General features: G+C 37.5%; 1 protein-coding gene across 1 annotated transcript in view; it reads left to right on the top strand.

Annotated features, from left to right (window-relative positions):
- Positions 1-409: 409 nt before the first annotated feature.
- Positions 410-24,216, top strand: part of LOC104294878 (neurabin-1-like) — a 40,844-nt gene continuing 17,037 nt past the window's right edge. Inside the window, exons 1-12 of the mRNA XM_009894548.1 lie at positions 410-2,023; positions 13,956-14,088; positions 14,592-14,712; positions 15,151-15,255; positions 15,431-15,551; positions 16,033-16,176; positions 18,050-18,103; positions 19,834-20,063; positions 21,732-21,828; positions 21,909-22,098; positions 22,934-23,085; positions 23,898-24,216. The exon at positions 23,898-24,216 is cut by the window's right edge and continues 9 nt beyond it. Of these exons, the coding sequence (XP_009892850.1) occupies positions 410-2,023; positions 13,956-14,088; positions 14,592-14,712; positions 15,151-15,255; positions 15,431-15,551; positions 16,033-16,176; positions 18,050-18,103; positions 19,834-20,063; positions 21,732-21,828; positions 21,909-22,098; positions 22,934-23,085; positions 23,898-24,216 (3,280 nt within the window). The remainder of the gene's footprint in view (positions 2,024-13,955; positions 14,089-14,591; positions 14,713-15,150; positions 15,256-15,430; positions 15,552-16,032; positions 16,177-18,049; positions 18,104-19,833; positions 20,064-21,731; positions 21,829-21,908; positions 22,099-22,933; positions 23,086-23,897) is intronic.

Genomic DNA, 24,216 nt, shown 5'->3' on the forward strand with positions numbered 1-24,216 from the left:
GGGTGGGTCCGCGCGTCGCGGCGGACACAATGGGCTTTATCCCGCGGGGAGGTGTCGGGCGGCGATTCCCACCGCCAGTTTCGGATTCGTGTCACACGCCGGCGAGGCCCCGAGTTGCTGAAAACTCTCTGTCTCTCCGCAGATGGCTCTCCGGATACCGCGATCGGCGCTGGGGATAATACCCGATGTGGCCACTTACGCGCTGTGATTTCTTTCTCTCCGCGTTCTCTCGCCTGCGCTCCATTTCAGCGCGAGCGGGGAGGCTGGCCGAGTGAAGGGCTGCTCTTCGGATCTTCCGTGGGATCTGCTCTGCCTGGCGTTGGAGGGTGGAAGCTTTGTGCCTGGGAGTCATCCCCCCCCCTCCCCCCAATTCTTCTTCAGGAGTCGAGGGAGCTTGCTCTCTCTGACAATGATGAAGACCGAAGGCAAAGGGGAAAGGACTTTAAGAAGTGCTTCTCCCCACCGAAATGCCTATAAATCCGACTTCCATGCTATCAAATGCTCTTTTGATGGCGTAAACAATCCTGAGAACGCTTCCAACAAAACAGGCTTGCATCAGAAGCTGAGCACCTCTGCCAATGGAGGGGGAAATGACCCGCACAGTCGAGGCAGAGCTGCCACTTATGGCAACAGAGTACACAAGATCAAAAATATGTTTCTGCAAATGGGAGGCTCTTCTTCTGCACCCTCTTCTGAAAGCAGTCCACCCGCTGAGACCAAATTGATCAGCCGGGCCGCAGCAGCAGAGTATGGACCTTCTCCAGGTAGCCCATCTTTCCTCATTGTCCAAAAAAATAATCTTCTTAATACAAGTACCAGCCCCTGTGGCAGTCCTGTGGATTCATTGTCTGTGCCTTCTGCTGCCGACAAGGTCATCCGTAGCAACGATGAGGCAGACTTGGACAAAGTTGCCCTGGCAGAAAAATTTTCAGAGACTAGGAAGCTATTTGAGAGAAATATAAAACAACGGAGCTCAGTGGACAGATACTCTCCCAGCAAATGTGAAAGAAGTGAGGATAAGAAGAGACGCAGTTCAGCTTCTGATTGCAGCAATGTGGTGGACAACTTCAGTTTTAATACAGAAGGGAGTCTTCCAGTTGCGCTGGAGAAAGTTGAAAATCAAGGTACTGAGGAGTTGAAGCAGCAACATCCCAGTAGTGGTTCCAAATCCTCCTTCCTGAATGCAGGGCCCATTTCTAGGAGGCTGGAAAGCTTTCTGGGTGACAGTGATACTGAAGAATCCAAAGAGATTTCCAAAAATGATAGTCCTCCAAATCAGGACCCTTTGAGAGGCCACAACAGTTTGGATTCATCTGCTGTTGCTGAAGGATGTCCAGAGAAGGCTGCATCCACCAAAGTGCCTATGATCCTCAGAGATGAGCTGAGCGAGGCACTTGGAAAAGACAAAAGAGATCAACTGGTACCTGAGAGGAGCCTGTGGGATATGGGCAGTAGGCCTGGTCAGGAGGCTCAGCAGAGATCAGATAGTGTTCCCTCCTGGGTTTCCCCCATGGAGGGGACTTGCGCAGAGCTGGTTGCACAAGATGAAACCTCAGGGCATGAAAAAGAAGGTTGTGAGAAAGATCACTCTGTTCAAGAGGATCAGCCGCTCCAATTTCAAGTACAGGGAGAGAAGAGTAGCGACTACTCCTTGGAAGTGGTAGAAGAGTTTATGGAAGGCAGTGAGACCAACCGGGAAGAAGGAAGAGATGGGATGTCTGTGAGAGGTGGTCCAGTTACACGAGTTCAGGATGTTCTAGAGCAGGAAGGGGATACTGAAGAAGAGGAGCAAGTGGTAGAAAAGCAGAGTGAGAACTTCAGTGCTTTTGGAATAGAGAATGCAGCTTTTGATGATGACAGGGATACAGAGCCAGAAAACCAAGGGCCTGAAGGCAAAGAAATTTTGGAGGGGGAGGAGGAGGAGTATATGTATGACAGTGAATATGAGGAGTTTCCTGGACTTTCTGAAGAGGAAGATCCTCAGCCAGACCGAAAAGTCAAGTTCTCAACAGCTCCCATCAAGGTAAGTACCTTTGAATTTTCTTTATTTTTTTACTGTTTTGCAGTCAAAAATGCCAAGGAAATTTTTGTGCTGTTTTTTTCAAAGCTCTAAAAACCCTTTAGAAAGTGTAAGTTTATGGATTTTATTCAAAACTGAATATTTTTCATGTTCAGAAAATTTGTAAGTTAGTCACAAGTGATTTCTGAATCACAGCAGCTTCCTAAGATAGTCAGCATAGTGAGACATGTGATATTTTACTTACTGGACATTTTAAGGAACACTGAACTTTTAGGAATAGATACAAACACATGACCTTAATACTTGCCTTCATTGATTTAAAATTAGGAAGGACTTTTTCAGTTTTACTTTTTGTATAGAAGTTTAAAGAAAACAAAACAACAACCCCCCCGCAGCAAACCTTCAGATTCAATTTCAGACTTGTTTTCAGAATTAACTGAGGAAAATCTAATTGACGGGTTCCTGTTATTTAAGGTTTTAGAATTCTCTCTAATAATAACCATATATGTGTTGGTTGTTTTTTTTATACTGGCTTGGTGAACAAACTATAGGAGTGTTAAGATGAGCATTTTGGAGTTACAAAGTTGCAGAAGTTACAGGGCAGACTGGATACTGAGGAGTAGTGTAAGTTACAACACTAGCAAAAAGATTTAGGTGTCTGATCTTCCCTCACCAAAAATACCCACAAAATAAGACATTCCACAGCTCAGACTGTGTTTACCCATAGTCTTGTTGCAGACTTCAGTTATTCTCCTCCCAAACTTTAAAGAGAGACTAGAATTGGGAGATGCAGACCAGGATGGAATAGGAAACTATCCAGCCTTTCTTAAGCATGCTTCTTTTCTTCTGCTATTGCATGAATGAAAAATATCATCTTTAATAAACAATTTTTACACTTTGTTCGTACAGAGTCAGGACTCACTTTTACTGATCAGAGGGATGTAAAAATTCGGTTGACTCCTGTGCTTCCTGCAGTGGAGAGCTGTAATTTGCCAGTTTGCTAAACACGCACCAGTGCTGTACCCCAGAAAATGTTTTGGGTGTGGCAAAATACGAGTTTTGTTGCATGTGGTTTTTTTAGTCTCTCCATAGCCAGGCTGACTTTATATGGCTTTCTTGTAGTTGATGCTGCTTTAGCAGTGACCTGGAGCGCTGAAGGCGGGGAGAGTGCCACTATTGGAAAATGCATAATGAGTCTGGTGAGGGCTGCAAGAGAGCCGGAGGGGCATCAGTCCATTTCCCCTTGCATTTGTGCACTGAGTGTCTGAGGAAAGTACCATGTAGAGTCTACTGAAAATGTGTGCTCGTTGAGTGACTGCTGGTTTTCTGCTGCAGGCAGGGTTTTGCTCATCATTGCTGAAATTACTGAAGCAGTGGCTGTAACAGACTTTTCCTGCCTTCTCTGTTATGTCTATGCCAGACTTAGTTGAAAGCATTAGTGGAAATCTCTGTGCCAGTTGTGATGGAAGCTCTCGTGTCGACAAAACTCAGTTTTTGGTAACTAGCACTGTTGAATTACAGCTGCTTCTCAGAACACCACAGGAACCAACCTGTACCAGATTATCAATTACACAACCAGGAGATGAAGGGTTAGTAGCAACTGGTAGCAGTTTTCCATTAAAAATAACATAATTCTTGCCATTCACTTGGATTGGCAGAATAAACTGTACTTAATAGCAATATGGTCAGTGAACTTCCTTTTTAAGGCCCTAAAATTGAAGCTTGTGATACTTGCCTTCCTTGATCCCTTTTCAGTGAAACTTGACCATATCTTTCCTATAACGGGTATAGGGATCTCTGCCTTTATGTCTTTTTCAATAGCTTTTTCCCCTCTGTTCCTCATGCCTAAGCAATGATTTCTTTCCCCTTGTCTGCCTTTTGGTTTCGTATTTTCTATGATACTTAGTGGGAGTGAGTGCTGGTATATGGTTTTTGGCTTCTGTGCTCTGTAAAATAAAAAATTCCAACTTTCTTTGCACTTCCCTGAAATCTTTAATACCTTATTTACTTTTTAGAAAATCCCACATTCACCTCACAGAAGGAAATCTTTCTTATTTGGCTTCATGCATAGATTTTAGTGCATCTTAAATTGGGAGAGAAAAAAAAATCCTGAGCGGTAGCAAAAGATTATTCCTGGTCCCCACCACAGCTCAGAGCAGTGCCACAGTGAGAAATGGTATCCTAGTAGCTTCTTTTTTCAGCTTTATTTAGACTAGTAAGTTTGACTGAAACGTGAGTGCCATTCCAGACTTCCATAGCCACTAGAGGAGGAGGTCTGTGTTTCTCCTCGTAGATGCTCCTTAGAGAGGCCAGGCTGGCCTTGGCGTTCTTGTTTTCTTCTGCATTTCTCTAGTGATTATGAAGAAACCATCTCTGTCTTTTGCAGTGGCTTTTTAGCAGGTGTCTGATAAAGCTGGAGAATTCAAAACATTCAGAAGGTGTTTGGGGAAGAAAAAGCACGTTCTCAGATCATTAAGGTTTTGCAGTGATGGAGCTCTTGACTGTTGTACTTGATGTACCCAAAAGCAAAGTTGGATATGTGTGTCGGTAATGGATATAACTTATACATGGGCACCCTAAAACCAGTATGCTGGTCTTATGCTGCAGCAGCAAAGAGAACTTGATTAATATCTCTGTTTTGAAGTTTGTAGTCAGTTGTAAAATTGGCAAAGCTTTTGAGTAAAAGAAGGAGGCTGTGGCGCTCCCAGGGGATGTATAAGGCAGCTAACACTGTTAGCACTGCATCTGACCTATGCTAGAGGTCCATAATTGTTGACATCTGTAGCAGGGCTTAGGAACATAATTTGATCTGATAATTTCAGGAAAGATGGAACATAATTACGCAAAAACTCAAAAGAGTTGCTCTGTGCCTCTGAAAATAAGCATACATGAGACTTCTTAAAATTAATGTTTCAATTCTGTTGAAGGTGGTGATAAATGAAGTCTGGGAAGATTTCTTAATTGCTATGAGTGACCTGACTCTTGTAAGTCCTGCTGCTGTTTGATCTCTGCAGGCCTTAAGGAACATTATGTCTCGCTCTTGTTTTTCCTACAGTAGCGAAGAGAGTGATACTGTAGAGCTATTAGCAGAACTTCACAGACTGGGTTTGTGTTATGGTACATGAGCTATTTTTAGTCTCTTGTTGCCACATGTGAAGCCAGTGAGGAATGTAAAGCACACTCAGCTGTCCAAGGTATTTGCAAGGGAACTGAATTTGTCTTTGTCTTGAAGTTTTCTGAATAAACTGTAAACAATCCGCATTACAGACAGTGCAAATAACTTGTCAGGTAACTGTGCTGTCATCCCTTTATATTCACTTTGCTTTTGTAGTGTAGAGATTAAATTCACTTTCAATTATGTGATTACCTTGAAAGGCTTTAATTAACATAAATGTAATGACTGAGTGCTGTTTGACATTTGTAATTTTGAAACTTTCCATTGGGAAAACAAATGCCTGTTTCCAAATTGACTACTTGAGATGTTTTTATCTCTGACTGTGTCAAACTTTGTCCTCAAAACCTTTAATAGCACTGTGACTAACTTCTGCAATCATTTACAATCCTTAGAAATTCTGTAGCTCAGGTAAACTGCAAAGATAGCACAGCTGCTATTTGCTTCCGTAAGTCTGTTTAATTAGCAGCGTTATCCAGTTTATGTTGCATGGGAGTGTCTGTTCCCAGCTTTTTGTGAATAATACTTTCTTTTAAGATTGTCTAGAACACAGTTTAAAAAAAAAAAAAAAAACCACAACCAACCAAACAAAAAAATAGCCCAAACTTTCATAAAGACTTTACTTATCTATTTGTCACAGTTGAGCAGAAGTTTAAACTTACTTCTTAAATAAGGAAACTGAAAGCAGTTTCATAGCTTGTGTGGTGGTGTCCTAATCAGCCAAGTATCAGCTGCTTCTGAGAGAATATGGAAATCCGTCACAATATTGCCATTTGTCTTGCATGTCGGAATAGAGCTGTTTTATGTATAGCTGGGACACAAACAGTAATCTTGTTCAGACTGGCATACTCTTCAATCTTTTTAGTACAGAACTGATTACTGTGGAAGTTAATGAAGCAGTAAATGAGGATATGTTTGAATTAAATTTCCTGTATAACAGCATATCTGTAAATGCTTACCACTTTTAGGAGATGCACAGTTTTTCTAGGTCAATGTGTAGTTTCCTGAACATTGTTTTAACAAAATGTCACAGAGTAGTGGCTCAGCTTCATACATCCTCTGATTTTTGAACTGTAACTTCTATACTTATGACGTCATACACAGGGATACAAAATACACTAGCTGGTGGAAGATATCCAAACCGTGGTGTTTCTTCAGTAATTTGAGAATTGATGACTGCATAAATGGTCAGTTGTTTGTCAGCCATTGGTCAAGCACTTCAGTAACATGCTTCTGTGGTGTTAAGAAACAAGTATGTGACATGGATGTAGGTTGATCTAGGAAAACAGAGATTTGATTTGAGAGTAGATTTAAACAGAATTGACTTGTACGTGGGAAGTCATCTGCTTTTTTTTTTTCTTGAGACAAATAATGTAAGTGTATTTATTTCCATTGTGCTTTGTTTGGGATCTTTTGCAATGACAATTTGTTGTAACAACAATGTTGGTAAACTTAAGTTCATAACAACTTTTCTTCATATTTTTATCTCAGACTTAAAACTCTCCACAGTACCTTTCAGTGACTTTTCACAAAAAGTAACCCCATTGTATTCTGCCTGCATCTGAGGGTATGCCATTTCCTGCTGGCTAACTTAACATATGAGATGTTAAAAACACAGATATTAACTGGAGGAAGAAGGTACATATTTTCAGACATGTAAAAATTTTGTTGTTTTGGTGGGGAAAGATTTCCTCTTTTGAGGAAAAACAATCTTTAAACTCTTACTGAAATGTCAATTTTCGTAAGAGTTAAACGTTTATTGAGCTTAAATGCATTTAATTCTGTCTGTAGATTTACCTGGTTTTAGAAAGTTCCATATCCAGTATTTCTGATGCCTTTCTGGTCCTTGTTATGTTTTGATTCCATGACCTTTGTTCAGCTCTCCAGAAAGAAGCACTTTCATCTCAAGCTTGCTTTGGCTTTTTTTTTTTTTTTTTAATCATACGTCTTCTGTTTTGACTTTTAGGAAATATTTGATATCTGAGTTTTACAATGCCAGATTGATTTGGCATTTTGAGAGTTTTTGGATGAGAGTCCAGTGCAAGGTTATGGGGCTGTAGAGCAGAAATCTAAACTAGAACAGAAAAAGCACAGAAATTCCTTTTATGTCCTGGCTCACTGCTGAAGCAGCTTGACTCTTTACGTTAATGTCTCAATGTATTTCTAACTGAATTATTCCCCAAATGCAGTTATATGACATGCCAGCTGCCCTGTTTGATGTGCTTGATGATGCTATAAAACAATATACAAATAAGAGAACGCTGAAGTTAAGGGTGTCACCCCCCCATGCTCACTCCTTTTTTCAGTCCGTCTAACTTCTAGCAGTTTCACCCAGATTTGAGAGGGAAGAGAGAGATATCTTTAAAGGTATTTTTAAAATACTGCTTGGTTTGGGGAAAAACTAGCGCTTGTATCAGAGTTGCAGATTTGTGCCCTCGCTGATGGCAGGGCTGCAGCTTTAGTTTGTTACGTGTTCTTTTTGACTTGATGTTAGCTGATGACTATGTGTGTCCAGCCTGTGCTGTGTTTTGCTCTGAGAATAGCTGTGGGAAACAGGAGGGGGTAAAGCAGGTGAATAGGAGGCTCTTGAGGGTTTCATGGGAGATGTAGTCAGAAGAATTGCTGAGGAGGTGGCGAAGGTCAGCAAAGATAAGCAAATTTATAGGAGACAAGTTCGTTACCTCAACAGTTAAGCTGCTGGAAGATTCAGCATCTTTTTGATGATGACTGCTGTTACTAGCACCTGAGAATACTTAACCTAGACTGATAATGAAGAGGCACTAGCTGAAACTTGTTTGTAGTTTACCTTTTGAGAGATGGAAAAAATAAATTATCCCCTTTCATATCATTCTAACATAAAAGAGAAGGTGAGCGCTCAGAAGGACATCAGTAAAAAAGTGCGTCTATTATCTGAGTATATATTTTGTAATCTTGAGATCATTAAGATGCAGTGTAGCAGAATTTTTTACAGGGTTCTTATAGTTTTATTGAGCAATAAAATATCATTCCAAAAGGCATCATGCAAACTTTTTAGATGTATTTATCAGTCATTTTCCTCCAGCACCCTCTGATGTATCTTGGTATAGTGGGATGATCCTCCTTTTCAGACCTGGGGAATTGATCATTGCTAGTGACAGTATTACTGCAGATTAGTTGAGCAGATCTGGTATGGCAGGGTCATTTTGTTGTTGTTTTTTCTTATGGCCTTTAGAAAACAGCCAGGTGGACTATTTTTGTCTTCATTGTTATTCTTTTGAAGTCCCTCTTACCAATTTTCTTGCTATTTAGATTTGGTCAGGTCAAGATCTTTGTTTTGGTGAATACTAAATAAATAGACATACCTAAATCTTTGGATTGCCAGGCTTAAATTTGGGGTACCAAGACACCTGTGAAGCTTATGGATGTCCATAATTGAATCACTTTCTTTGTATACAAAGTCTTTCAGAAGCCAAGATTTTGGGGGGGTATCCCCCCTTTATTGTGAGTAGGTTTTGCCTCTTCTCGTCATGTCCTATTTACTTGGAGTCTTTCCATCTCTGTCAGTCAGAGAGCAATGCCACCTCAACTGAGATGGTGGTGGAGTACAAGCAGGTCACAGCAGAGCTCCACTTCCACAGAGGGAGAAGGTGGATCATGTCTCAACTTCTGCTCTGAATATTTGATATGACATAAAATCAGTGCACCGAATCTGAGTGGATGCTTTTCTCTGTCTTCAGTATTTCTTTCACTGGGACTTAAAAATTAAATACCTGAAAGTGAAAGAGTGTTTCTCCTTCTGGAGTAGATAGCATAACCTGACCGAAACAGATACCGTGTTGTCTTTCTTGCTCTCTAGCTAGCTCCAGTGCCTTTGCTACTGCAGTGAAATACATAACTAGATAATAAATTTTACTGGTTTCATTGAGAACTAAGTAGAGAATAGTGAGACTGGTAAAAAAACTGATTTAGTTATGATGATATTATCTATATGAAATTGTCTGTACTGTGGATCTGAAGCAAGGCTGCACTTACGCCTTTATGTAAACTGACTGGGTTGGGGGTTTTGATTGAGGCATGCAGAGCTACAGGATCAAGTGCCGAAGCGTGCGCAGCCTGCCTGTCCACCTCTTTGGTAACAGAAGATGCTGCATTGGGTGTAATGGCTTATAATAATAATCTGTTTAACAGTTTGAAGAACAGTAAAAGTGGAAGTGTTAAAAAAAAAAAAGTAAGCAAGGTATTTCTGTTTGCTGATTTAAAGGATCTGATAGCATGAATTGACTTAAATCAGGTACAGTCACTTTTCACTTAAAATATAACAAGTTGTAATAAAATACTAACTGGGTGGCTTTTGGAAACAGAGGGAAAAGTGGGTAGCGGTAATGAGAGGTCTACTTTAACTGAAGAGGGAGATTGTAAGAGCAAACTGTAAAGTGTACATTATACTTCAGTCCTACTTCAGTGCTGCTGTTTCAAATAATTATTCATGTTTGCCTGGGCACTTCACATTTTGCCGGGCATCGCAAAGGCGATCAATTTGAAGAGCTGAAACCATTCACTGTTAGATAATTTTCCCTGAGCTGTAACTTGTGTTTTGAATGTTTGGCTTTATTGAGTGTCAGTGAACTCACCTGCTCGAAGAAAGAATGGTGTTTCAGAAGAAACAGGACCCAAGTGGCGTAGTCACTGCTGGGTGCCATGTCCAGGCAGGGGGGTCAGGGACACCTCAGTGCTTCTCTTGGCTGTTAAGGGTTACTGTCCTGAGGTTTTCCAGCAAATACTGCAGTATTACACAAGAATTTTAAAGTGATGTTGATATTGTTTCCGTCCCAATTAGTTGGGAGCCCTTCTGGGCGGTTATTGATTTCTTAATCTTACTCTTTAATTACTTTTTTTAATGTTCTGCTTTTGATCAGGCACAAACAAATCTATCTGCTAGAAATGAATATGGGAATGGATGTCTTTGGACTGTGTTTTAGGACTCTGTAGCAGTTTCGTGCAAACGTAAATTGGTGGTTACCCTCTAACAAAATTAACGTTCTGCTAAAAATGACATAGTTCTAAAGTCGATCTTTTTATGTACTGCTAAGAGTTTTAGTGAAGCAGAGTCGTCGTTTGTTTTTCTGTGATAGCAGTAAGATGATATAATGGAGATTTTTCATTCTGTACAGTAACAGGAACCGAACGGTAGGATCTTTTAGACAGTAGGCTGCGTTGGTTTTTTTGAGTGCTGATCTTGATGATGTTGATATTACTATCTTCATAGAAGGAGGTGAACTGAGTTTTGTATTCAAAAAGCGATTCATTTTCCTGGTATGAAGAATGCAGTTTGTTCTATCTCCAAATAAATATATTTGCTGTCCAAGGACTAAGTCTATATTTGAAATTTTCCAGTGATGTATCGTAACAATTTAATTAAAATAGTCCTTAAAAATTCGGCCCTGTCAGAACTTTTTTGGATTCGAATTATTTTTGTTCGTTCTGAAGAAAAGAGGTCTTGAGTGTAAAAAGAAATTCTTTTTTTCACATAGCAGGGTTTTTTATCATTGATTAGCTTGACAGGATCCAGAAGTTATTAATGTAAGGCTAACCTTCTGGATATATAACTGGTAAAAGGCTTGTCAAATTCACATGGTTTCCACAGTAAAATTCATCTGGTTTCTCCTATGTTGAGACAATAACTTGTGTTTGCTAAAGCATATCTTTTAAAAATATCACTTGTGCACTAATAATTTTACAATCTCTGGCTAGCAGTAGCTTCTAAATAGTAAGATTAGAATTTCTTTTGTCCCTAATGCATTTGATTCAGTGACTAAACCCTGCCAGACACAGTGCAGGGATGAACTGTGTTTAGCTTTCTCATCAATCTTCTGAACTGTGTAACTTGTAAATTATATTATTTATTATCCACATTTTAACTCTGTTTTATGTTACTTTTGCTGCTTGGCAAAACCAACTTGCTCATCAGTTCTGTTTTTTCTGTATCAGTATCAAAAGTTTTACTGTTTCCATCTCATAAAAGATGAATACTGTGTTGTCTTTCCACACGTACACAATAAAAATTTCTGGGTTTTGCCCTTGACTCCTTGACCATAGTTTTCTTAGTGTGCTTTTCTTTTTGGTATTGGAGTGTTTGGCTTCTGATTATATATCAGTTATGCTTTTCCTCTGTTCTTTGTAAATTCATGTTTTTCCTCCAAATTATTTTTCTGAAGTCAGGGGATTGTTTCTTAGTATTCTGAAGCAGGTCTATCTTTTGTTAATTGTGAGGTTATGGTTTTTAGAATATTACCTAAACATTCTCACATACTTGTCATCTGTTGCTTTAAGAGAAAAGTGTGAATTCTTTCTCTCAGTGGATTGTTCAGAACCAATTTGAGGTAAGTTTTTCTTAAAAAGCTGGTGTGCATAAATATTAGTAGTCTTCATTTGCATAGATATGTTTGTGTTATTATTTTATGAATAACAGTTATAAACATCACTGGAATCGAAGCCACCAATAACTTTAAATTCTATGATCCACTCCCAGCAGATGTTCAATTCCTATGATCAATATTGTGTCAAAATGGGTGAATTCCATGAGACTCTCAAGTACAATGCTATTGCTTTCAAGTTGGAAAAATATTTAATAATTTTTAGAAATTTCAGAGATATTTTAGTGCTGGCAGCCTAAGACTTGCAACATATGTAATGCTGTTATGATGGCGCAACTTTGCTTCCCCCAAATTTTCAGTGCTTTATAAATGGCTGTGTAAGGAACTGGTCATCCTTTTGCAAATGTAATTCTTCAGTGGATAGTGACTACTTGCATCATCTTCTGCTTTGTGAGTTAGGTCACTGAGTTATAAAGAATCAAGAAAATACAGTTGTCGGTGTCTCCAAAATGAACTGCTATTGTCCACATTTTTCTCATTCAGCCATTTGATAGTTAGTGATCTTTAACATTTTAGTCGTATTATTAATACTAGATCGTATGTGCACTTAGAAATAAGCAAACTTGATTTTTTTTTTCCCCATGCTCCAGTATTTGATTTGTTCTCAAGAACTCAAATATTCTCATTAACAAGTTATCATTTGTCCACTCATGAACTTCCTTCTTATTATTAGTTTAAAATTCATCTTTTTGTAAGTTGACTATTTTTTTAGAGAGATTGATTTTTCTATTGAGATGGAAAGGAACCAGACTAGACTGGTCTTGTTCCAAAGGGAGAATAGTGCTTCATTCAATGCTTCTGCTTCATATCCTATTGACTGATTTCAGGGGGGTGGGGAGGGAGATTAATTAAAAGAACTTGGCCACCTTTTTTCTGATAGTGATAGAGTAAGGATATTTGAGGCTATTTGGATGGTTTTCTTTGCTTATTTTGCAGATTTTTCTGTAAAGTTTATGGAAGACATACTGTAAGTGCAACCCTTGTCGTCTTTCTGTGTCTAGTTATTGCCCACTGGTGTCTGTATGATAGTCCAAAGGAGTTTATTAGTTTATTTACCTTTATGCAGGACTTAAGAAGAACAACTTTTCAGGAAGGTTCTTTTATTGAGGGAAACATAAGACTTCTGAGAGTGGTTTCTTCCTTCCCTTTCAGCCAAGTGGATCAAATCTTGCTTACTTACAGGACTGCTATATGGCCATGCCACGTTTCTGGAGTAGCTGTATTGCAGGATTTGGCAAAGAGTTTGTGCAACTGTCCTCCAGCTATAGCCTGGAGCTGAAGCCCATGGGAAATACCGAGATATATTAGTTGCTTTTTGGTAATCTGTTTCAATGATCGTTTTCCTGTGTCTGAGGCCACTGCCATGCAGAGCTAACACTATATACTAGCAGATGTAAATTCACTGGGAAAAGGTTAATTACAGCTAATTACAGTTAATTCTGTCTTATTTATGCGATTGGAGTTACCTGTGTAGGTAGTCTTTGTGGGAAAACTTTTTGCAAGAGTTGCAAAAACTTAGTAGGCCAGTGTAAATTAACTTTGTGTCAGCACTGCACGGTCTTGATTAGGGAGATGGCTGCTGCAGCTGCAATCCATTACTCTTTTTTTATCTTACAGTGATGTTGAGTAAAACACTCAGTGCCTGCAAAAACTTAAGCAGATAAACCTTGTTTTTCAGATAAATGGGGGGTGGTATATCATTTTTTTCTTTTTTTCCTAACTTAAGAATTTAAATACCATTAATGAACCTGCCAATAAGTAAAATTAACCCTGTTACATGTAGCTCATTCTTCCTCTCTAGATTTCTGTCTTAATTTGTGTTCTTTGTTTATCTTTTATTTTTAACAGTTCAGAAATTCAGCTGGAGTGATTACTAAAAATAGTAATGTATGTAACAAGGCATTTCCTTTTCCTGGGAAACTGCGTGATTCCCTTGCAAAATCAGAAAACTACATCTGTTTGAAGCATTGCAATTGGCAGATGGTGTGTGGTGGGGGGAGGGAAGAAGAGAGGAAGAAGGATTTGGGGGAAATGCAGTCCTAAAAAAAAAATAATAAAAAAACCTCACACTATATCAAAGAGGAGATGACTGATTTCCTTGACTGATTTCTTTAAACTCTTTGTTTGATACAAAAAGTGTTTAAGGAATTGTTTTGAAATTTCTAAAATGTTACTTCTGTGCAAGTTGGAAACTGACTTGCAGCAGCAGTATTTATTTAGCTGATGGTTATTTAAAAAATCGGATCTCTAAAATTACCACTTTAATTTCCTTACTGCTTTTCTTTCAATTATATCCTGTTTGGAAGGGGGTGGGAAAACACTAAAAAAAGTTTTCTGTTACCTTTCTTAGGTTTTCAGTACTTACTCAAATGAAGACTATGATAGACGTAATGAAGAAGTTGATCCTGTGGCAGCCTCAGCTGAGTATGAACTTGAGAAAAGGGTGGAAAAAATGGAAGTGTTTCCTGTGGAAATTGAAAAAGGTGCAAATCAAACTTCGAACATTTGCAAGAGATACTGTACACACAAAAGAAAACAATTTTAAATTGTATTTTCCTGGAGTTTAGGTCTTGAATTTTTGGATGCGTGTTCAGGCTTTCGTTTGTGGCTATTTCTGTTGAATTTAATGAATGTTAACTGGACAGGCCTCTACTAAGTGCAAGTTGTCATACTAAATAGTAAGTCAGGAAGGCTACGTTACTGAATGACAGATCTGCACCAAAATATATACAATTCATAAATCTTGCTATCTCCTCCAGATACCATGAAGCTTTGAATGTAACAGGCGGTCATAACTACAGAACAAAAAGGCTTTAAGTGGTATCTAGATAGAAAATGTGTTATCATCTTTTTTCTTTTTTTTTTTTGAGTGAATTTTCGTATCTCTTGTGTGGAAGGACTTGGAATGCTTTGAAACAGGTCACTACTGTTAAGTGTTACATCTTGTGTTATGCAGCTAATGTTAATTTTTTTTTTAATCCCTTAGGTGACAGTGGTCTGGGCATCAGTATTATTGGAATGGGAGTTGGTGCTGATCAGGGACTGGAAAAACTAGGTATTTTTGTAAAAACAATAACAGATGGGGGAGCTGCTCAGAGAGATGGACGGTGAGTTTTTCATTGAATTTATTGTTTTTCACAAACTTCTAATTGGGCCCATTTACATATTTTTTTTAAAAAAAACAGGTCTTGTTTAATATAGGACACTTTTGCAAAATAAGCGTAGATCCGCTTACAGCATATATGAGAAAAGCTTAGAATGTGCCCATGTGTAAAAGTGCCACAAACCCATGTTGACACCCCAGGACACCACTCACTGTGTAAATAGTATTAAAAAATTATCAAGGCAAATACCATATAAATTTTAATTGGTAATCTGCGTAATAACTGAGGATCAGGAGATTGTTTTTAAGCAGTGAATTTCTTGGGACTCAGAATTTCTTATTATTAATACTAGTGAGTTTAAAGTGATACTTATCATGTCAAAAATCTATCAAGCCAAAATATTTTTGTTGAACTGATAGCTAAGTTTTATTTATTTTTCAGAATTCAAGTAAATGATCAGATTGTTGAGGTTGATGACATAAGTCTAGTGGGAGTTACTCAGTTCTTTGCAGCCACTGTATTAAAAAACACCAAGGGCACAGTGAGGTACGTATGTTTTCTATGAAATGATATTTTTTTTGTCACTTTTCATTAATGGAGAATACGAAACCATAATTTGAAAGCTTTATAAAGACACTGTTAAAGGCAGCAGTATGGCAAACTAATTTCTTAAGCATATCTTAAGCTTTTTGCTGCAAGGTAATTAGTGTTTCTTCTGCAGGTTTCTGATTGGGAGAGAGAAGCCGGGGACACAGAGTGAAGTAGCCCGTCTCATTAGTGAGACCTTAGAGCAAGAGAGATGTCTGTATGAGCAACACTATGTTCACGATGATACAGAGCAGGTAAAACATCATACATACATACAAGTTTTTAAAAGTACATGATTACCGCTACATGCAATAACTTCTGCAAGTGGAATAAATGTTTTTTGAATCAAACTGAAGCAAAAAAAGGATAAAACGGACAACTTGTTAAAAAGAGAAAATACAAACTTCATATGTTACTATTATCAAGCCACGTGATTATCCCTACTTTCTATACTTCCAATTTGTCAATCATCCAATAGATATTTGTAAATATCAGCTGTGTGTGATTGTTTCATGCATGACTTACTTAGCTGTCTTTTGTGGAACTTTGATGACTATGTTTGCAAGCCATCTTTAAAACTTGTCATGGGTATAAAAAACTAAAAAAGGAATAGTAACTAGTTGAGAAAAGTTTTGCAGCTGTTTGGATTCCTTGATTGCGTACTTTTGTTACTGCTGTGCCATAATGCAAAGTGTGTGTGTGTTACAAAATGTCATGATTCTCCTATTTTGTCAGGATGATGACTATGATGATGATGACGATACGTATGAGTCACATTTACATGGAAAATCTGTAGAAGTTTTTGATCTTCCTGAAAATGAAGATATCGGTTTACCACTAGATATGGATTCAGCACAGTCTCTTCTTAAATTTAAAGAGGTGTGGTAGCAGTTTCTTAAATATTCTTTGTGATGTACTGGGGAGCATCTGAACCTTGTAAGATTTGGATATAATCTTCTTCGTGTCCACCTCGTTGTGGTTTTGGGTTTGTTTTCCCAATATAAACAATAAATCTCTCTGGTAAATGTCCCTTGAAATGTAGATCTTCTGTAATTTTCTGATCCCAGCTTCCCTATACATATTTATATTAAATGGTCCCGTGATTTAAATTAAATTATAAAAAAGCCCTTGGAAACAGACACTAGAACCCAGCACCACCTCCCTCCTTGTTGTGATATCTGAACATTACGTTAAATAGATATGATGCTTCTATTAGTTCTTCTTTGGCCCATTGGACTTTGCATTTATTTGCTGCATAGTAGAATGGCTTTAGCTGGTGGGGGGAGGAGCATGGGAGGATGAGTATGCCCATTCTGAATGGTCTCAAGTGTTGTGGTTAGATCTTCTTCAGGAAGACAAGAAAAATTCATCTAATCGCTTGCTCTAGTCCCTGAGGTCTGGGAAATCTCTGCGTACATAAAAGCACTTGATTCTGTAGATAAGCATGGTTTTGGTTTGGAGAGTTTTTTCAGCTGATCCCTTCTGGATTTTTTTTTTTATGGTGTATTTTTTGGGAGTAATAAATTTGTAAACAAAATAGGGTGTTCCAGACTGTGAATCCCAACTTAATGTATTTGGAAAATTGGGTTCCTTTTTCCCAAAGCTTTTATAAAGGAGCATATTTGCTTCATTCAGCCCTGTGGAATTTAGTGGAGGATTTAAGTGGTGCAGTCCTTGGCATTAAGCAGTCTGGGCTTCTTTGGTAGATTTAAGTCCCTGTCGTTTTTACTCTGGAGGAGAAAATTATACTGCAAAGAAACTGTTTTCTCAGATGCCATTTGTGCATACATCAGCTTATTTTTATAAAGTATCAGTATTTTGCAGTCCTCCTTAAGTTTGCTCTCTTAATAACATTGATGATGTCATTGAGGAAGTTGAAAGTTGAAATTCTATTGATCACTCCCCAACATTTACAGTTTTTCTAGGTTAGGAAGCATAGCAGCAGGCTACAGCATCTTTTCATAAGTGCTATATTTACTTGGGATATAATAGAATTCTCAGCTAGAATCATTACCACGCTGCTATTAACATAATCTAAATAAAGGATAGTCACGGATTCATTTTTTTTAATGTGTGTTCAGTGCACTATGCCTTGCCAAAAAAAAAAAAAAATCCCCCCAGGGTTACAGGTGGAAAGTGAGTTACAAGAAATAACTAATAGTTGTCAAAAAAAATGTGCTTTTGCGCTTGTATGTATGCTGCTTTCTTAAGATAACAGTAATCTTTACATTTAGCTTAGGTGTAGTCTTTATCCATTTCTAATAATGCTATGAAGATTTGTGGTGTGAAGTTACAAGGCTTAATTTTAAAACAAAGCCAGCATGTTTATTTGTAAATGCTGATAAGTAAAAATATTTAGTACTGTTAAATTTTTACTTGATTCTATGTACCAGTTGTCATCATAAGTGCATTGCTGCCTTTTCATTCTCCTGGCACATGGAAACATTGTACATTAAGAAAAGTGAGGAGGTTAAAATAGATGACAACATTGTGGGAATTTAACTATAGGTGGTCATGTATTGATTTTTGTAGCAAATAGAGTACTGTGGAACTTTTTTGGTTTTAATTCAAGTTCAACTTTTTTTTAATAAAAGCTCATGATCACTTGTACTGTAATTGACAAATAATTAAGTTGACTTTATGCTACTATAAAAATGGTTTGAGGAAGAAGAGAATCGTGGACAAATACTGAAAACCAACATTTCAAGTGTCATTTTGTATGTGCTCATATGATTTTGTTTGTTTGTTTCAGCTACAATTAAAACACGCGGTAACAATAGCTGAAGTGAATCAACTGAAAGAGAAAGTAAGTTTTCAAAGAATCTTATTATTTGGTGGTGGTTGGTTTGGATTTTTTCTTTATTTCTACCTACAAATTTTATCAGGACTAGGCTGAACACAGAAGGCAGCAATCTGTTTTAGGCCTCGGGCTCTATGTGCTCTGTGTTATAAAAGACAAGTATTTGAGCTGTGCTCAAATTTAAAAAAAAAAAATATATATAAAATGAATGCTATTATAAAATGAATGCTTCAGTATTACTGCTTAGAGTAGAACTGAATATAGTGGAGTACAGTAAGAAACAAGCTCCCAAACGAATAGTAAGAATGTTTTCAGTGGATAGAACTTGTCTTATTTGAGTATGGATTTGGAGACAATGGTCTGTGGCTGACTTTCTGTTACCAGAAGGTTATTTCTGTTACTTTAAACTTTCCCTCCTCAAATTTCTGACCTGCTCTGGGGAGAGAGTTTTTTCCATCTTTTTTGTTTGTTTGTTTGTTTATGGTGAGGATTGTTTCAATGCTTTCGCTGAGAAAGGGTTTCTTTTTCTTTTTGCTGCTTTTTCCACTGATGGAGATCTGTGCATGGCCTTTTTCTGGAAATATTTGTTGTAGTTGAGCAGCTTCCTTTATTCCATTGCCCTTCTGTGTTGCCTCACTGAGAAATGTGTACCCTAGGACAAGTTGCAGCACATTGCTGGTGGCAGATAGCAAGTGGGGAGAGGTTAGTGCTTCAGATTACAATAATTTTGAGTAACGGTATCTATTGGATTTTTTCTTGCACTTGGAGCTGCGAATGTAGAGAAGCAAGGCAACCAAAACTTCTTTGTGTTCATATGACAGTTCTGATTTTGATTTCTGACAGTGCTCCTCCTCCTTGCAGTATTCATGAAACTTGGCCCAACTGGATTGCTAAAAAGCTGTCTAAAATGTTGGCATTAGTACAACTTACTGCCCTATTTTTGATTCAAGACATTCTTGGTCCTTTCAACATCTCTGTTCCATCAGCAGGTGATCTTGGCTGGCTTCAAAAGCAGTGATTTCCTCAGTGTAAATCGTGTCCCCAAAGAAGCAGGCATGGACAACCTAAGCGGTATCCTGCCTGCTTACTCCTCCAAGGCCTGGAGAACTTCACATGTTAACATTCCCTTTTATAGTGTGGCTGCTGTCGAGCTGAAGGGGCCCCATCCTTTTTCTTTGTTGAGGAAATGTTTGGTGTTTTTATACATTAACCCGAGGCAAGCAAACCATGGGTATGGTACATCATAACTTATTAGGACGACAGTGTCTTATAAAGTACCAGGGAAGATCAACTGGTCCCACTCGCTTTATTCAAAAAGCTGTTGGTAACAAAGTAGTAGGACTGGGAGCTTGTCTTACACAGTTTAAAATTCTGTATCTCCAGTTGCCTTTTAAGTTAATCAAAATAGGCCTCCCCAGAGGTATTAAGAGATGGTGAGATCTTGAACAAGTCAACATAAGTTGACAATAAAGCTGCCAATTCATTTTATCTCTTTAATAAGAAGTAATACTAATGAGGAAGTAGTAAAAGACTCCTGGGTTTGAGTTCTAAACTTACTTGGATTAGCAAGGGTTGGAAGAGTTGATACAATTTGATGAAAAGTTCAGTGTCTTGTTTCCATATTACTGATAAGTATTTAATTGTTATTAGCTATTCTCTACTTAAACATGTATAAACGACTGGATTTTATTTAATCTTTTAGTTTAGATTAATTCCTTAAGTATTAATCTTTTCAGTTAAAAATCGTTGAAGCAGAAAAGAATGAATGGAAACTGAGTCGAGCCCAACTTCAGCAAAACCTAGACGAAAGCAAAGAGAAAATTAAAAAGTTAGAGACCTACTGGTTAGAGGCACAGAGTTTATGCAAAACAGTAAATGAGCATCTTAAAGAAACTCAAGAACAATGTGATGCCCTTGAAAAGAAATACAACAAGGCCAAGAAATTGCTAAAAGATTACCAACAAAAGTAAGTACCCCCAAATACCAAGCCTCTATTTCTTGCTTGTATGTTTTGTTACCTTGTGGGGAAAACTGACAACAATGCCTAGGGCTAGGATTTGCCTAACACATTTTCTTTTCATTTGTCAGAGTTTAGGGAAGCAGCGGGCTATACATGCTGAATTCTTGCATACCTGAAGTCACCAGCTTCTGTAAAAGTTCTCCAAAAATTTTGCTGCTGCTTTTGATTCTAAGCTTAGGGAAAAAGACTAACTGTATAATAACAATTTTTTAAAACAACTTAGCTGAAAAACTGTAATGCATCTATACGTTTGGAAGAACTGCTTAAAATTTGGCATGAGGTATTTGGCAATACCTTTTGCCGTTTGTGAAAAACCCTCTAGCTGTGACCAACTTAAATATTCCAGCCAGGGTAAACGTCAAAGGATGTGTAAGAGCCTGATGCATGTGATTCAGTCTGGAGTTAGGAGTTATATCTTGTATGGGGAGTAAAAGGAATTCTGAGAAAAATTAAGAGTTTGGGATATGTGTCTAGCACATCAAAATGGCAGCATGAAAATAGTATCTTCAATCTATTAACAGGTTGGGGGGTTTGTAGAGGTAATACTGCTTATTAGATATACCTGTGTAAGACTGGAACACTGCTGTTGTGCAGTTGTGTCTATTTGCTCAATGTTCTTTCCTCTTAGCTAAACAAGAGCTAATTGCAAAGTATTTGTAGAAGTGTCTTTATAATACAGAACACAACTGTTGCTTTTGATAGTTACTGAAGCATATAATTCTCTTGTCACCAATTTCTCCACTAGTTACTTATTTTTAAAAGGCAGTTTGCATGATCGTTTGCTCTGTAGTCTACATCCAGAAATGATACTTTTCACAGTGCATTTTTGTGCTGTTTGGTGAGCTTTTTAAAGGTCTCCTTTCCCCTCTCCTCCCAAGCTTATCCACATGGGAATTCAAAAGTACGTTAAGACAACTTCTAACATGCTAGTTTCCATTTTCTCGCTGTTTAGCAAATTCCCATTGCTCCTTTTGACTGTCCCTGAAGCTTTTGTGTTTTGTGTAGGTGTTCTACACTTAATTTTTGGTTTTGTATGTTATTCCATCTGTTTTGCAGGAAAAAGCAGCTTTTATTTTTGTTTCCTTCTTGTAATCATTGTTTCTTTTTGCAAAACCCAGCCATTGCAATTTCTGTAGGATGAATCAAGTAGAAACTTGAAATGCAATTTATTTTCCTACAAACAATTATACTATAGCTTTTGGAAGGAAAATACTGTGTGTGCATGTATCTTTGTGGAAGTGAGTAAGATGTAATGTTTGGAGTCGTGCATATATTTCACGCTTTAAATGTATATGCAACTTGCTTACCACTTTCAAAGGTGGAGTGATGGTTGTAACTTTGTAGAAAAAGTGTTGCAACATATCCTTTTTCAGCCCATAGTAAATTACAGTGTTACATGTATTTTCTTTTGAGAAAACTAAAGCATACAAAATACATAGGTCATTTTGTGATGTTACAAGATTAATGAATCAGTTACAGACTGATTTTTTTTTTTCAATGTTTACTAAGAGAATGCTTCTTAGTAAATGCAACTGTGCATATTTCTATTTTATATTTTTTTCTGCATTTCTATATATTACTGTTTCATGGATGTGTATATATTTCTTTCACCAGAGAAATAGAATTCATGAAAAAAGAAGAGGATCATTCAAGGCTACTTGAAGAGAGAGACCAGAAATATGCAGAACAGCTGAAAATATATCAGGAAAAAGTAAAGCAGTATTATATTTTGTAATACAACTCTCCGAGAATGCAGAAGTTTATCTCACTTCTGAATTTTAATTCTTGCAGATTTCAGAGCTTGAAAGTAAATTGAAAGTATATGAGAGAATGCCATATATGTTTGGAGGTGACAGTTTACTGGAAGATGGCTGTCAAAGTCCAGGCCAATATAATGAACAGTCAAAGATAAGAGAAGAGAATGAAAAAGAAACAGAATCAATAGAAGAAAGACTAAATTCTTCAGATATGTTAATTTCTGGTAAGTAGATTGTAGGATCTTAGATTTGCATTTAACAAAAAATAGTAGGAGTTATATGGGTAGTGGGTTTTTGTTGTTAAAAGAAGTTAAGTGTTTGCTATTTCCTACTGATTGGGTAAACGTTTGACCTGCACCAGTGTGCATATTTTTGTTTAGGTCCCTCAACATTTTCAGTATTGTAGTATTATATTTCTTAAATGCTGGGGGAAAGAGGGGATAGACGGAGAGAAATCCATCTTCACTGTTCCTCAGATTCTCTGTTAGTGAAACCAGTAAAGTTAGTGGGACTAAACCACTGAGATACATCAGTTAAAATCCCATTCATTGTAAGTTATGATTTACACCAAAATATGCTGTGATTTATTTTTTTTTTGTCTTGTAATTTTATGTCCAGAATATTATAAAATATCAGATGGTGGTTCAAATGAGCAGCACATTGTAAAAAGATTTGGTAGATGCTTATGTACTTTGTAAAGAGTTTCTATCTTAAAGAACAAGGATAGGAAAGTACATTTGTGGCACAAATTTTCATCTATTTGAGAATAAAATTCAGTTTTCAAGCCATGATACAATTATATACTGATGGATTTTAATTTTTTTTATTGAAGAAATTGGGTAGAAATGTATTTCAAAAAAATTATAAATTGCTATCACAATATGTTAAAATATTGTAGTAGTATATAAGCCATTTTTTTTTCATATAGTAGTGGTTAACAGGTAGAATAATTCTGATTTCAATTCTGAATATTTATCTTGACAGTGGGTTGGAGAACTTGCCTACCAGTTGTTGTGGTGTTGTGTTTTTGTTTTTTAAAGTAGTACATATTTGTTGCAGATTTTGATGCTTTTGTTGGGGATACTCCCAGATTAGACACCAGTGCCCACAAAGCAAAAGCGCAGCTTGCTTTGAAAGTAAAACGCCAGCCACCTTCTCGATCAAAGCTGAAAGAATCTCTTGGGGCTGGACAACAGACTGCAAATCTACAGGTACTGATATCGATAGATAATTATATATTCATAATCCTGAACGTATGTTCAGTTTTATCTGTATTTGCAATTGTAAGTGTTGTCCATGCTTCATTCAGACTGTGCCAAAGCATCGTATTTTATTGTATCAAGTGAAAAACCCAGTTCAGGTTCATACCATATATGTGGTCTCTGGCATGTTCTTTGTGGCACAGTTCATCTGAAGTGAACAAAGAAGTGTGCAAGCTTGTGTTCTATTTACCGAAGGGTTTTGATATAGTGACAGTGGCATGTTGTGAAATGTGCTTACCTATGTTATAATTCCTTCATCTGAAAACAAGTTAGTTACCAAATTTCTTCAAAAACTAAACGCTTCTGAAATGCTTCATTATTCCATAAATAATAATTTAAGTCCACAAAAAGTATACCAGTAAAACGTTGTAGCACATTTCTGGAAAACAGTTGAAGAACTGAAGTGTATGTAGTCAGTGTATGAGAGAGCCTGTCATAGAGGGGGAAGACTGAACTACTTCAGTTAGATTGAAAACTGGTTGCATTGAATTGAAATAGCCAAGATGTACCAGAACGTTTCTGACTTGGCTAGAGAAAGATGATTTGGGATATGCAGAGAGATCTGTATAGGGTTGATAAAAGAAAGTCTATAAAATCAACTTCATGTGATTTAGATGATATCTACAAGTGATTAAATTAAAATTTTCTGAACTGAGGAAGTTTGTGTCTAGCACAGCATATCCTTACATCCTTGAAAAAGATCGGATAGTAAATGATTATTTGTCATGCTTGTCATAAAATAACTTTTGATTTTGTTGAAGGATGAGGATTCAGAAGATACTGTTCTCAGCAGAGAACTTTCCACTGTGTACCTAACCAAGACCTTAGAAACAAGTGAAAAATTAACTCTTCCACGTCTGGATGACATAGATCGAAAGAGTGAAAAGCCTGAACAAACAGAAAGCACAGAAAGTCCTCTAGACTCAAGTCCTTCTGCTTCCACACACTCTTCTCCAGTACACAAACCAAGCAACGAAAATAGCACAACCACAACTCGTTCACCTCCTCCTGAAGAGATGGCTCCAAATTCTCCTCAAGGGTATCCCAAGAATGTTAAGCAAAGAGAAGCAAAAGGGAAAG

Source organism: Charadrius vociferus, unplaced genomic scaffold (genome assembly GCF_000708025.1).
Source record: "Charadrius vociferus isolate BGI_N301 unplaced genomic scaffold, ASM70802v2 scaffold161, whole genome shotgun sequence".
NCBI lineage: Eukaryota > Metazoa > Chordata > Aves > Charadriiformes > Charadriidae > Charadrius > Charadrius vociferus.